This window comes from Vidua chalybeata, chromosome Z (assembly GCF_026979565.1).
Source record: "Vidua chalybeata isolate OUT-0048 chromosome Z, bVidCha1 merged haplotype, whole genome shotgun sequence".
Classification (NCBI taxonomy): Eukaryota; Metazoa; Chordata; class Aves; order Passeriformes; family Viduidae; genus Vidua; species Vidua chalybeata.
The window spans coordinates 55,409,669-55,424,655 of NC_071570.1; the positions used below are offsets into that span (position 1 = coordinate 55,409,669).

The 14,987-nt window shown below is 35.3% G+C and overlaps 1 protein-coding gene across 6 annotated transcripts in view; it reads right to left on the reverse strand.

Moving 5' to 3' along the window:
- CSNK1G3 (casein kinase 1 gamma 3) overlaps positions 1 to 14,987 on the reverse strand; it is a 77,985-nt gene that overhangs the window by 53,131 nt on the left and 9,867 nt on the right. For all 6 annotated transcript variants that reach the window (XM_053931616.1, XM_053931615.1, XM_053931614.1 and 3 more), the window contains exons 2-4: positions 10,021 to 10,078; positions 7,465 to 7,880; positions 3,617 to 3,657 (exon numbers count right to left, since the gene is read on the reverse strand). In XM_053931616.1, the coding sequence (XP_053787591.1) occupies positions 3,617 to 3,657; positions 7,465 to 7,642 (219 nt within the window). In that variant the 5' untranslated portion in view covers positions 7,643 to 7,880; positions 10,021 to 10,078. The remainder of the gene's footprint in view (positions 1 to 3,616; positions 3,658 to 7,464; positions 7,881 to 10,020; positions 10,079 to 14,987) is intronic.

Here is a 14,987-nt window from a genome sequence, read left to right on the forward strand (position 1 = left end):
TCATTCCCTGGAGGAGGGCTCCAAGGGCTGGCTGTGCATCCAAGAACAAAAGAGCACAAAAAAATCTCATTCACATAAGAGGCTGTACCAGGTTAACTAAGAAAGGAAGCAGACTGTGCTCCCCTGCTCTCTTTATCATCTCTTTCTCTTTCACTGTGTCACAATTCCCAGCTCTGGACCAGCCAGACAAGTGAGACCAAGGCAGGATCTAAGGACTGATGATATTCTTTTGTTCTCTTCCTTTTCTGCTTTTATTTCTCTTCTCCCTCACTGTGTCTGGGCAAAGCACAGCTATCATTTTCTATTCCATACTCCATACTGAAGTTTATTGTGGGAGTGGGGAGTTATGGAATTGTGGGGTTTGTGAGCCAGCACCGTTAAGTAGTGTGTTGAGAGTTTATTACAGTGTACTGTAAAAATTACAGGCTTGCTACCCAGCACTTGTGGAAGCCTTCAAATGTAAGGGCTTGTTAGCCAACACGTTTTAAGTATAAATAGTGGGCTGGTTGCTGGACACAAGGTGATCACACAAAAAAAACACAAGAGCTCCCTAAAGCATGTCCAGTGTCTTTGTTGAATACTGATGAGAATTTATAATAAACATCATGGCCCCTACTGATGGGTCATGACATGCTCAAGCAGAAATTCCTTTAGCTAGTTTTTTGGTAGTAGTTAAGCATCTGCAGAGGAGGTAAGTTTGAGCAGTGGAGAAATATGTCAAAGGGAAAGGGAAAAATAAGGAAGGAGAAGGAAAAGCTGAATAGTAAATAGGGCATTTATGTCAAGTACAGGGTCATGTAATAAAAGCAGTAAATCTAACAATAAGAAGAGGTAAGCAGGAAAGGTACAGCTTTTACACACCAAACTGATATTGCTAAAGAACCACCTGATCACAAGAAAGCAGATTGTATACTAAAAGACCAGCAGAAACATACAAACACCGCTACACAGCACTGAACTGGTACAAGCCCAGCCCTTAAGAGTTTCATTATAGTTCTTAAAAAAGTCTGTTCTGGCCTCTCAAACTGGAGTATGTGCCCAACCAGAACATGCAATAATGAATTAAGACAGATGAAGAGGAAGATTCTGGAACTGTAGCTGTTATACCAAATTAAATATGCATTTATGTATAAACATTATACTTTAAAATGCATACGTTGTACGACTGTCAGACCTCACATAAAAAAAACTGTTTAAGCTATTTTTTTACACAAGTCCTGAAGCTGCCCTAAACACCATAACAAGAAAATGCTTGTATAATTTTGTCCACAAGGGAACCATTAATTCAAAACAATTAAAAAGTTTGAGTCAAAAGAGCACTTATAAAATACACTTATTTTAACAACACAAGCACTCATGAAAGCTCCTGTATAAACACAGCCATTCATTGCACTTGAGAGAGACCCACACAATCCTTCTGCAACAGAGTATATGGTTACCACTGATATACAAAACATCTGGCATAGGAGATGTCTTGCTGCTCATAAGACAACAGTAGGTCAAAACTGGAATGCTACCATGAGGAATGCAAATACCGTTTTAGGATACTGCAGGAGAGATCACAACAACCACACCTGCCAAGGGTAACTGCTTAGACTGCAACATAAAATTAATTCAAGTAACCCCATTCAGGAAAGCTAAACTTGAACTACAACAGGTGCAAAACAGAGAGGAAGTTAAGAGTGTCTCATTTACAATAACAAAACAAGGGCTAAACATAGGCCTAATGACTGCTCTGAAAGCACAAAAGTGCCAGAGAAAACAAAAGCTTACATTTAAAAATGAAAAGGATGATAAGCCACTCTACCTATAACTGTTAGAAAAAAGCCCTGGCACTGTCTCAAAAAGGAGAAGAATAGGAAAAAATATAAAATCCAAATAAATCCCACTATTTGATGCAGCTGCTTTTAGCAGACTGAACCTTGTGATTCAAATCCCTTCCAATCTGGAAATAAGTATGTATCTGAAATACATACTGCAATAAAAAAAGGGAGAACCACATTAGAAGAATTCACTAGTTCTACCTGCTAACAAATGTATTTTTATCTTACTATGATGATGTAAGCTCCAGTGTTGACTTTCATTATGATTCCTTCAACTGTTTCTCATTGCAAAGACATTATAGCTTTTCATGCCACTACTGTACGAGGAAAAATGGAAAAGTCCACTACATACTCAGAGTTCTTTCAGCACTAGTAGTAAATTACATATACACTTAACTGTATTGGTTCCTTAGTGACTTCAAACTAAGTTAGTCAATAAAGTTGCTTCAAGCTTTTTACTCAGCTGGGAACAAGCAGCTCTAAGATTGAGATATTTGGAAATCAAAAAAGTAAATGTTGACAATGACAAGCATCACCTGTGACAGATGATATGGGCTGAAATGGTAGCCAAGTTTACTAGAGTTGTATATGTCAAAAAAGTTTTTATCAAAACCGATCAGATAAAAAAAGTTGTCTTGCTCTACATGATCAAGTAATTAGTGCTTAAAAAAAACCCACTACCTTGCAATGTATTTCTACATGTGCTTTGTAGTAGACAGCCTTTAAGTAGAAGAATTCTCAGACTATTTTCAACTTTCACCAGACATACCAGAGTAAGTTCAAGATACGTTGAAACAAAATGAGTGTAAATCTGATTTAACACACAATATTCCTCAAAACTGTATCCAACACTGCTCTCTCAATTTGCATGTTTTGCATAATTTGCATGTTTTGAAAACTTCTACTACTCCCAAAATCAGTATTTCCCAAAGCAAGGAGAGTGATACCAGTATTTTTCAGGAGTTTATTACATTTGTAATGCTTTTCAGATTTCTTATCAAAAGCCATGCATTTCTGTTCCCAGACTTCACCTTTCACTTTATGAAACCATACTAGGCTATGCAAAAAGTTCTGTGCTACTGCAGCGAAAAGAAATCAACTGGAGTCCTAAAAATCCTTCAATGATAAGAAGTAACCAAGTGAATTTCATCATGAAAGACTTCAGTTATGAAAACAGTAATTTACCAAAAAGTTTAAAAAATCCAGAAACAAAATATGGTGTTGTGAAAGTAGTTCCGGTGATTGAGAATAAGCCAAACAAGGATGTATTAAAAAAGTATCATGTTTGCAAAAGAAGTAAACATATTACACAGCATTGCAAATAAAACATGTCTACTCAAGTGATGTGTAGATACCAGCAGTTAGAGATGAAAAAACAGTTGGGAGCAGGAGTGTGGACACTAAAACAAATGCAGTCTCAAGAATTTCTGGAGTTTCTCTACAGTCACCTGATGGTAAGATTCACAGTAAACTTGTTGTTCCTCTACTTGTTGGACAACAAAGGAATCTACTAAGATGACTGCTGTAGAACACATCCTTGAAGCAGCATTAAACCATCAGTGACTTTGAAAACACAGATTTAGCCTTGAAAAAAGTGACAACAATTAAAAACTACTTTTACTCAATACGGCCAAATAACACAATTACATCTATCACTAATTGCTTTTATCTAATTCAATGAAATCATACAAAACTATTAAAGGTTTCAATTAAAGAAATCAACTCATTAACATCTGAAAGGAAGAATCCAATTAGTTTCTCACCCCAAATCCTTTAAAAAAATATTAACTTACCAGCTTAATTGCCACATAGTCATTTGTGTATAAATTTTTTCCTTGAAAAAAGAATAAAAACAAGAATGTGAGACACTGGCTTTTCTGTTCAAGTAAATGCCATTTAAATACCAAAAAAGTCTTCAAAATATTTTTCAGCTAAGGTGCTAGTGTTCTGGCAGTGACTTAGGAAATGTTGGTTTATTAATCCAATACTTTAATTTAAAAAGATTTTTTCTTTGAATTGTGTAAGAGGTTGAAATTACACAGAGTTTCAGATATTTCACCAAGTTTGTGATATTTTTTTGTACTAAAAAAGCTTGAAAAATCACAATAACCAGAATGTGATATTTTCATAATTATTGCTGAAAATTATTTGAAATTTATTTTTAAATTACTATGCAATTTTGAATACCATAATCACCACTAATTAAAACTAGAATTAACTAGTTAATTAATTGAGGACTGTTTTTCTCCTCAATTATGTAATTTACTAAGCTAAAACTTATGACAGGACAACAACATTCCTGATAGGCTTACACCACTTGGAAAATGCATCTGCAGCTTTAAAAGGGATTCTGTAACTGGGTAAGAACTTTTCAATAATCATCACTTCAAACTGCATGTGACTACTAAAATGTTAAACAAGTTTTATAGGTGTAAGATTAAAAAATAGCCGATAAAGGATAAAATAAGTTGTCACTTCCAACACTTTTTGTTTCTTTACAATCTTCAAATGCATTTAGTGTATGTTATTCTTAATGATAATCCTCCCTTTTTTTCTGTAGTATTACTCAGGTCTGAATTTCCTATGTTTAGCTCAGTTTTGTTAAAGAAATCAAATGGGGAAAAGACATGGACCAAGTCTAAAAAGTTCCCTGTGAAGACAGTTACACAGAATCATAGAAAATTCTGATTTGGAAGGGACCCACAAGGACCACTGAGTCCAGCTCTTAAGAGAATGCCCCACAGAGGGATTGAACCCATGACCATGCTTCGATCAAGTGAGTTACACCAACAGTCAAAGACTATGAAGTGCTAATGATTCTTTTAAAAAATAGAGTACTCCTGTAAAGCTGAAACAAATGCATTAAAAGCTTTCACCTCTTAATGGATCAAACTTCACAAAAAAAAAAAAATAACCTGAGGGCTTCACAACAATGAACACATAATTAATATGAGCAGTATGCTATAATCTGACCCACAAAAGGGGTCATAGGCCCCTATGTAGGGACTAGAGTGGATATCCAGGTATCCTAAGTATTTCTTACTGGATGATCATATCAGTTACATTTTTGATAAGAAGTGTACTTTGCAGTTTTTTCTGTGTCTTTGCATGGTATTAAAATCTGTAAGAAACTCTTGCAGGAGCCCTGCTCATTCCATCTCTTAGCTATATACATCACCTACTCTGAGTAAGTAACAAACCCAGTTACAGTTAAGTAACAGGATGTTGAGTTCCAAAAGCTGTAATGATATTCTTATTCTGAAGTAGCATCAGAAGGGACACTAACTTTCCAGGTGGTCAGTCAGGACAATCATCTCTTTAAAATACAGCAGATACATATATAAAACACCACTGTCCATAAACAGTGATCTGTCCATAAACACATAACAGGTATTGAGTTATGCATCATTGCAACAGCAACAAGTTCTCTCTTACTACCTTATCGGTTTATCTTAACTGTATCAGTTTAATTTAACTGTAACAGACACTCTTAAAATTAACAGTTCAATATGCAAACCAGTTTAGTCCTTTGCAAGCTAACGGTTGAAGATCACAGACAATAATTTGCTACAAAGAGCCAATTTCCCATTTATCCCCAAGCCACTACTGAAATGGTTTCTTCTCAGATGCAAGAACAACAGCTCCTGATATATAACTGAAATTTTATCTTCTGAGCATAACTTCATCCCTCTACAACTTTATTCCTCCTTTAAGTCCCTCAGGTCTAACCTTAGGATATATGATCAAAATATATTCCCATTTGCAAAAGTACATATAAAAAACTAAGCACTTGTGTACATCTTTGTAGAAAGGGTGCACACTAAGTACTTGATACTGTAGCAAAGCAAATGAAAAAAAATTTAAAAATTAAATCAGAATCTGTAATAGCAATATTAACTCTTGATTTCAGTAACTTACATTTAAAACATCTTCCTCACAAAAAAAACAATAAATAGGGATTTGAAATATCTAGAATATAAACAAAACATGATATCAAAATCAGAAAGGCTACATGTGTCCTGGTGACTGCTGCAGGACAATACACTGTCCTATAATCTCCCTCCTATTCCTTTTACTTACTTGTTCTATTTTATTTTAATACTATCAAACTGTAAGTCTTAACTAATATAATATTGTATTTAAAATAAAATACATTGTTTCACTGTAACAGCTGCAAGTAAGTGATTTAATCAGATATTAATTCTTAATCAGCTCTGTACTTTGTAACCAAAATAACAGGCAGACAAAAAATTATCTTTACTAGTTTGCAATTGCCTTTATGTAGAATTAATCTCGCTGGCTTGATTTAGTTCGTTGAGAGGTTTGAAACAAAAATTAAGATTTGAAGCCAGTATGCAAAAGTTTGGGAAGTGGGGAAGAGCAATTTTTCAGCTTGATTTGTGGACTGTAAAGGCATGTATGCAACACTGTAAATGTCAAAATGTATCAATTTTGCATAACTATTAATAGTAGTAACAAGAGTACCTATTAATGAGACTGCAAAATTCAGTGTCCTGAGTCAGAGCTGCAGCAATATTTTCTTAAATCCCTCTACAGTATTAGTTTGCTAAGTTTGTTTACATCCTGACAGCCCCCAGAATGTACTATATTTAAAATATATTATATTTTATGCAAACACTGTATCACAAATATTGACCAAAAGGCAATGAGTATTAGTTCTACCACAGGCAATGATCAACAGAAACAACACTTATATAGCCCACCATCCTCTCAAATATCTAACGGTGAAATCCACCTCTATTTAATGCATGAAGCACTTTAACTCAAGCCTTCTAACAACACTAGAATAAATTTCTGCCATTAAGTATCAAGATGTATTTATTAAGACCTAGTTGAACTTACACATCTTGAAAACCTTAGCTAATCATGCTGTCCATCCTGGAAATGCAAGTGCCCAAAACTAAACATACAGTCTTCTAAAAGCACATACCCATCAGTATATATTTTAATAAATGCTAGCATTTCCAGCTTTGCTGCCCAAATTCTTCAAAACTCTATAGGTCCTTCTCAGTCTGCCTTCTCCACCATCTGATTTTCAGTTGTCTGTTCAGCAGAGAACTGGAGTGACTGAATTATCCCAAATTTTCTCTACAGATTGATTCTCACTGCCCTGTTTAATACCAACTCAAGTATTTAGCCTCACTACATTAAAAAAGAAAGCAAGGAATTTCCTTGCTCACCGGTATTAAAAACTCTCTAGTACCTGGTTACAGTATCTCCAAGAGATCTGCCAGACCTACAGAACAGGGATGTCTCTCATATATTTAGCCCTAAATATAACTCAATAAAGTGCTCCAGGAAGTCAGAAAAGACTGCCACAATAACCGTGATGTAGCTTCCAGCATCTTGGAAGAGAAAACTGACAAATTTAGGAGAGCACTGCACATAGCTAGAAAACATTTTAGTCACAGGAAGTATCCTGCTATACAGATTCTTCATGTCATCAAGCTTGCACTGGCTGGGGCAAAACCACAAAAGATGGGCTGAATATGCCTTGCATATTTGAAGCTTTGAGGCAGTTTGAAGAGCTGCGCAGTATTCAAAGAGAAATCTTCTTGCCTAGACTGCATAAAAATGTTCTTGAATAATGTAAACTGAAAGAAATAAATTAGGATCTTACCTAACCGTAGTTCTCCAAAATTACCGCATCCAATTTTTTTACCAACTCTGAAGTTAGGGCCAACCATTAACACTCCAGAATTTGAAGAACCAGCTCCACGCGGATTATGGCCTGATCTCCCACTAGGCCGTGCCATTCTTTCATCTGGTTTGTCTTTGTCTTTCTTTTTATTTTCCATGTCAAGTTTATGGTACTCCACTTTGATTTATTCCTCTTTTTAAAAATCAGTATAAGCAAATTCCAATTGGACAAGGTGAGAATGAAAACATCATGAGTGAAATGCCCAGCTGGTTACTGTCAGTAAGCAGTCAACAGCAGCATGTTCATCCTATTTGCAAAGCCTTGGTGGTACCTGTAGTAAAACATATTTCCAGAATGCACGATACCAGCAATACTTCCTGGTCTTTAGAGGAATTCTGTTAAAAGAAAAACAAGTTACTCAAGACATTAAGATTCTTGTACAAAATTCCCTTTAACTAGCCATACAATTAAGCTATAACTAATTATATCTGCTTTACAGATCTATGAAAAGCACTACTTTAAGGTTAATTCTATTTCTAGTATGTAACAGCAAGTGATATTGTTGTGACTGAAGTGTACTAAAATTTCAACGCTTCAAACAATAGTTATTTTTTTAAAAGCAACAAAAAAGCCCTGTAAAACTTCTTCCTGTATAAACACACTTAAAATTGATGCTTGGACACACTCACTACACCTTATGCCAGCTCTTCAAAAGAAGGCATTTCATTTATTTTCCCTCAAATAGTATCTGCTGTTTTAAGCAAATGCTCAAGCTGCACAATTATTGAAGTTATAGAAATATACTCTATTTTCTGAACTGTAATTTCTGAGATGAATAAATTATAAACTCATGGCAAGGACACTCGAGTTCTTTCAGTAACTTCTAGAATCTAAAACTAAACTATATTTACTTAGTCTCCCATAATATTCTTCTGTCATAAATCTGTTTCTCTGCTCCCTTTCTCCCTTGTTTAGCATCATTGCCTGGACACAAATTCCTACAAAATTGGTGCAAAGCAAAAACAATGTTATCTTACTACTGCAATATGAATCACAAGAAAGCTTTTGTTTTTTTAATTCAGTATAAGAACACTGGATATTGTTTTCTATTTGATGACAGCAGCATAAACCCCATAATTCAGAAGTTTCTACCCCATAATTCAGAAGCGGGAAAATTCCACAATGAGTTAAACATCTGTCCAAAATTATTTTCCTACATTTGCTTCAATGTTGGGAGTACACTGCAGTAATGGAGAACATCCTCTGGAAAAAAATGTATTTCATGTGCTACAGCCTATTTTAAAGGTAGTCACCAGGAGCTTATTTTTAACACTATGAGCTGAAGACACTTTTACTTTGTAAACCAATTTTTCACAAAGTAAAATTATTACTCACATCACAGCTTTCCACAAGATTTCAAACATCAAAGTGGTAGTAGAGAAAAATATACAAAATAATATGAACAGTCACATGAATAGTTGCATCTGCTAAATCATACATAGTTATAGCATGGTTATAACTAGGTGACATTCAAAAATCATTAATCAACAGCTGACTAACCTATTACCTGAACAATGAAGTACACGGAAATTTGTTTGGCAAAGAAATATGACCACAATACTGTAAAAGGGGGAATGAAAGGCTTGTTCTGAGAACAATCAAAAAACACAAATGCAGGTTACAATTAAAGATTACTTGCTTAATGCCAGGGAAAAGGACTTCAGCAGTGCGTAATGAAAGCTGTGGTGTTTTATGGTACAGACAGAAGCATTTAAGAGAAAACAACAGGCGCATACTACATAATCATGCAGGTTTTCAGATACCCTAAAATCACCTTCTAAACCAGAGATCTCAAAGGATCTGACTCAATGGGAAGCAATAGGTAATTTTCCCTCACCCACTATGCTACTAAAGCTAAGGAAGAAATAAGAAAGATAGAAATTAAGTGTGTTGAAGTAGAACTTCAAGGTCAGCACGTTTGATACAACAGAATGCAACTAGATGTTTTAGGTACCAAAGAAAAGAAGACTTCGATATTTGACTGGCTTTTTCAGAAAGAACTAACAATAGACAATCCTAGAATTTTTAGTGTACCAAATACATGACAGACAACGTCAATTTTTATTTCCAGAAATGTGTCTATTATATGGAGAAATCTATTACACATTAACTTATGTCCTCTCCTTTCCTCCTGTTGAACCAACAGATACTCCATTTACATTATAGGTAAGTTGTCTTATATAAACTGAATTTAGTACCTTTTTATAAGATATATGCTAAATAACCAAAACAAGTCCCTCACATTTTTCCCACACTACATATCAAAAGGAAGACATGCAATTATTCCTTGTCACATTTTCTCCAGGACACAGATGTTCTCTTACATTTTCCTAATAAAATAATCTGCAACTAACTCAAAATAAGGACAGTGCTTATGATTTTATTCATTTGAAGTTCCTGTGCAATATTTTATGATGTATTTATCTTAAAAATACAAAACTTTTTCATGGTTATATTTATTTGTATTGTACTTACCTATGACAGTATTATAGTGTTGATGGCGGAATCTTGTCTTCTCCATAATGCTTACATTCTAGAGGAAAAGCATAAAAAGGCAAAGGGATATATTTATGTAGCATTTGCAATTACTTAGCATGTAAAAAAATTCTGATACAGAATAAAAGTACAGTTTTTGGAACTGCATTCATTTTTTTAGACTATTAAGGAAGATGCAGCAGATTTATCTCAATGACTCAACATAATTTTTAAGGCTCAGAAGTCAGATATCACTCAAAGGTGTGCATCATCTGAAGCACAGAAGGAAACATACAGTGTAAGCACTGTAAATTGTTTGCAAAATAATTGTCTTGCTATACAATAGTTTTGGGCAATCTGTGTGAAAAACACGCCATCCTCATTTCACAGCTTGATTTTCTGTTTAATTTTTCATTCTTTCATTTCTGTTTAATTTTTCATTTTTTCATTTCAAATGAGCACACTTAAATCACAAACTTCAGCCCAACATCAGGGAATACTGTTAGGATTGAAATAATTCTTCTTAGTTCAAAAAGATGTAGGACTAAATATCAGGACAATGGCAAACACCATCAAAGCGAAGTTGACAAAACAATATCATTGGAGTGAAATTACTATGATCAAGTGTGAAGAGAAAGAGAAGGCAAGAGAAGCTATCAAAAGAAAGTCAAAATGGTATTACATAGAAGAAAAAGTAATTAGATCTCAATTATAAATTAAATCTGTAATCTGTATAGACTAAAGATAAAAAATAAAACAAGATTGGAAAAAAGCAAGTAATTTGAAGGTAACTGACATGCACAACTAACAATAGCTACCACAGGTTTCATTTTCTTTGGTGTAATGTGATAGACTTTTCCAAGCACTGCAGAGACTGTGTGAAAAGTAAGGAGAGACACAGTGAAAAAAAGTAAGAAAAATGACAACAGGGTTTCAATTGACTGACAACTCACACATCTAACACCTGCAAAACTATCCCTAGACTAGAGCTATTAATCTACATATCTCTCTAAATCTCTGCTTGAAAATGTCCCAATTAACACTGCTGAAAACTATATGCCACATAAGAACCCTATTCTGTAGCAACAAGGACTCTCTAGGACACTACATAAGGCAGAATAAAAGAACAGCTCATTTAAGTATCTTCTTTATTCATACATTTCTCAAATGCCTGATCCTGCAGCAACAGCAGGAACACCACTGTAATTAAATGCAAGCTTACATGTTCCAAAGTATTGTCATAATAATGTTAATACTCAAGTCACCTATAAAAAAAACAAACTGACTATCTACCTCATTCCTTTTTCATGTCCCAGATTTACTCCTAAATAAACTAATTAAGAGAACATTAGCTAAATAGAACATTCCACTGCCGAGGAATGACAAACTTAAATGACACATACAACCATAACCGCTCCCTTAGGTTAACATAAAGCATTACCCTTCACATTGTAATTAAAAGATCATACATCACTGCTAGTATCAGTATACTAACATTTTTCTCTACTTTTAAGAAAAGCTTACAGCAGCAGAAGAGCTACAGAGGAAAATCTGATGGAGCTTTAAACTACGTTGGAAGAAGGAAAAGGACACAAACAGGTTTGACAGTGATAAGCAATGGGATGGTATGCCAAAACTCAAGGAACTGGGTGCTAGTGAGATCCTTAAACTAGTCCAGGAGGAGTCAGCTATAACGGATCACACCCAAAATGTTTTCACACTAACACACATAGCATGAGGATCATCAATGGAATAAGTGAAATCTGGTAGATGAGCCCCTTGATTGAAGTGCCATGTTGGACGGTCACAAGCTCTCCAGGAGGGACAGGCAGGGCAAGTGAGCTGGAAGGGTTGGAATATTGCCTGAAGCCAGCAATGGCAGGCTGACAGTCTCTGAGTAAGGATTAAGGGACCAAAAATTAATGTGGACTTCATCGTAGGAGTCTACTATAGGCCACCTACCCAGGACAATGATTCCAGAAAATTACTCTTTGAGGAACTAAGGGACACCTTCAAAACAGCTGCCTTTGTCTTTATAGGAATATCAACTTGTCAGATGTTAACTGGGAGCACCACACAGCTGGCACAAATAGGTCCAGAACAGTCCTAAATCTGGATAGTCTTATGATACAGCAACTGATAGAGCCAGCTACAAAAGGTGCCCGCCTTGATGTGTTGCTTATTAACAGAGAGGATCTCATGAACGAAGTGGTGACTGGTGGCCACCTTTGCCATAGTGACCACAAAGCAATTGAGTTTAAAATCTCCATTATCAGGAGGAAAAGTGACAGGAAAATTTCAGTCCTGGGCATGACAAGAGCTGAAATCATGCTGTTTAGGGAACCAGTAAGGCACCCTGAGAAAACGGCTTTGTGGGTGCTGGGGTCCATCAGGTCTGATTATTTTCTAAGCACCACCTCCTAGGGGCACAGGAACAGGCAGTTCCAAAATGTCAGAAGTCAAGCAGAGGAGGCAGAAGGCCAGCGTGGCTGAGCAGGAATCCACTCTCAGAAATAAGGCAAAAAAGTGAGCTGTATGCCCAGTGGAAGCAAGGTCTGATGAAGGGAAGAGCTACAGAGATGCTGCAACCAGTTACAGGGCCTGAAGTTGTGTCAGGGTAGATATAGGTTGGATATTAGGAAAAGTTCTTCACCCAGAGGGTGGCTGGGCACTGAACAGGCTCCCTAGGGAAGTGGGCACAGCATCAGCCTGACAGAGCTCAAGAAGTGTTTGGGCAATGCTCTCAGGCAAATGGTGTGACTCTTGAGGTGTCCTGTGCAGGGCCAGGAGTTGGACTTCAATCATACTTCTGGGCCACTTCTAACATGAGGTATTTTATTATTTTATGAAAGACAATTAAGAAACAGTCCTGGTTTCAGCACAAGGCATTTAAAATTCACTTAGCCTTCTGGCATTTTCAAACTTCTGCAGTTTCTCACCTCTCAAGTATCTGTTCACATACTTCTAATCCCAAGGGCTCATGATTTTTGGCAGTTACAGTAATTTAGCAACACAGCTTCTTCTCACATCTTCTAGAAGAGTGCAGAGAAAGTTTCTAGTGCCTCTGCCACAGATTTCCAAGAGACTTTCTCTAACACTATATGTAGTTTTTATTGAATACTTCACCTACTACAGTCTTCAACTGAGATGAAGAACAGTTACGTTCACTTTCCAATTATCATTTCCATGTTACATTTGTGCTGCAGAAAAAATAACACAAGATTCCATCCAACAAAACTCCTTTAGAAATACTTAAGAGTAGAAAATCTGAAATTCATACTAGAAATCTGAAACCAAGCAAGAGCTTCACTGTGACATCATAATACAAAACTTAAATATCTAATCAACTGTTTCTGCTATTTTTGTATGCTTCATGGAACAATTAAGCTATTCTTTCTAGAATAGTTATTACTGCATTATTTTCATTCATTTTCATATACATGCCTCCATGCAACAGAGGAAACCTACGAAATTCCAAATCCACAGCAAACAGGCTCATAACTGAAGATTCCTTTAAAGCTTAGGATAGCAGTTTCTAACTGCAAGAAAGTTTTCAGACAGAATTTGAATTGGAAAATATCCCTAAAATTATATATTATTTAGTTAGATCGACTGTTTATTTAAAATGAAAAATAAACATTTAATGACAGAAGAGTGGAATTCATTATTTCCACTTTAGTCCAAGAAGAGCAATGCAAGCTTTCACATGACTTTTATGTGACCAAAAGCTGAGTTGCTATTCCAATGATTTATATTACAAATAAATGTCTATAGCTTTATTTTTTTTATATTTTCCTAAGCAGAAACTAAAATTCACTGCATAGCTCAGTTAAATGTAACCAAATTCTTACTTCATAATTTTTTCAGATTTCCAAAGCAGAAACAATATGCAAAATCATTAGCACTTCAGTCAAAACTCAAAACAAAATTAGTATGCTGAAATATTCAGTGCATAAAACTTCCACAGATGGTACATACTCATTATATCAGCTTTGAAAAACAAAGAACATTTTCAAACAAATTTCTCCTGACACAATTTCTCTCCAGCTATCAGTAGCCTGTATCAAAATTGCTCATTACTGAATCATTTTACAAGTCTTAGATGGTGATCTTCAAATGTGACCTGAACATAATGAAAACTTACTCATCAACAACTCATTTTGCTCTTAACAATATAATCTACTTAATACACCTGGGGAATTCCAAGACTAATGGTATCTGATTTTACAGTTTTTAAAAAAAAATTTCACATAAAAACAAAATACAGCTTGGCATTATCTGCTCTTCATATTTTCATAAGTTAGTTAGTTCATCAAAGACTATTTTATTCTCCCATTCCTTAGGTACTTATTCTGACTTCAGTTGGGTAAACAATTAAACAATTAGCTTGGAAGCACTGTAAAAAGAATATGTAAATTCTCTGAAACAACAACTTCTTCCCAAAAAAAAAAAAAAAAAAAAAAAATCAGTAGTTGGTAGCAGATGTGAACTAATCCAAGAACTAAGGAAGGTCTTTTTCAGCTTCACATGGGAAGACTGCTGTCTCCACAATAATAAGAAACATACAAGAAGTGACAATGCACCTAAATAAGATCTTCAGCAGGGTCAACATTCAAGCCATCAAAAACCACTGCCACATCATTTCTCTGCCAGTTTGCCTTTCAAAATACTGAACTACAGAACCCACATTTGCTACATTTCCTTCACAGAGAAAAAGTACATAATACACTAGTAAGTTTGAAATCCTTCCTAGAGTTTTATCAGCAAAGAGGGAGAACACACAAAGCAACTGCTACTTCTTGATCACACAGAATTGTTCACACTTCAGAAGACACGGCTCTTTATTTAAGAATGCAAATATAATAATCTAATTTCAAAGGCAAATGAAATTTCTTTGTAACAGATCATGCAGGAGCTCAACTGTGCAGTTTATTTCTCAGTGTGCATGGCCTCAAAACACTTGATTC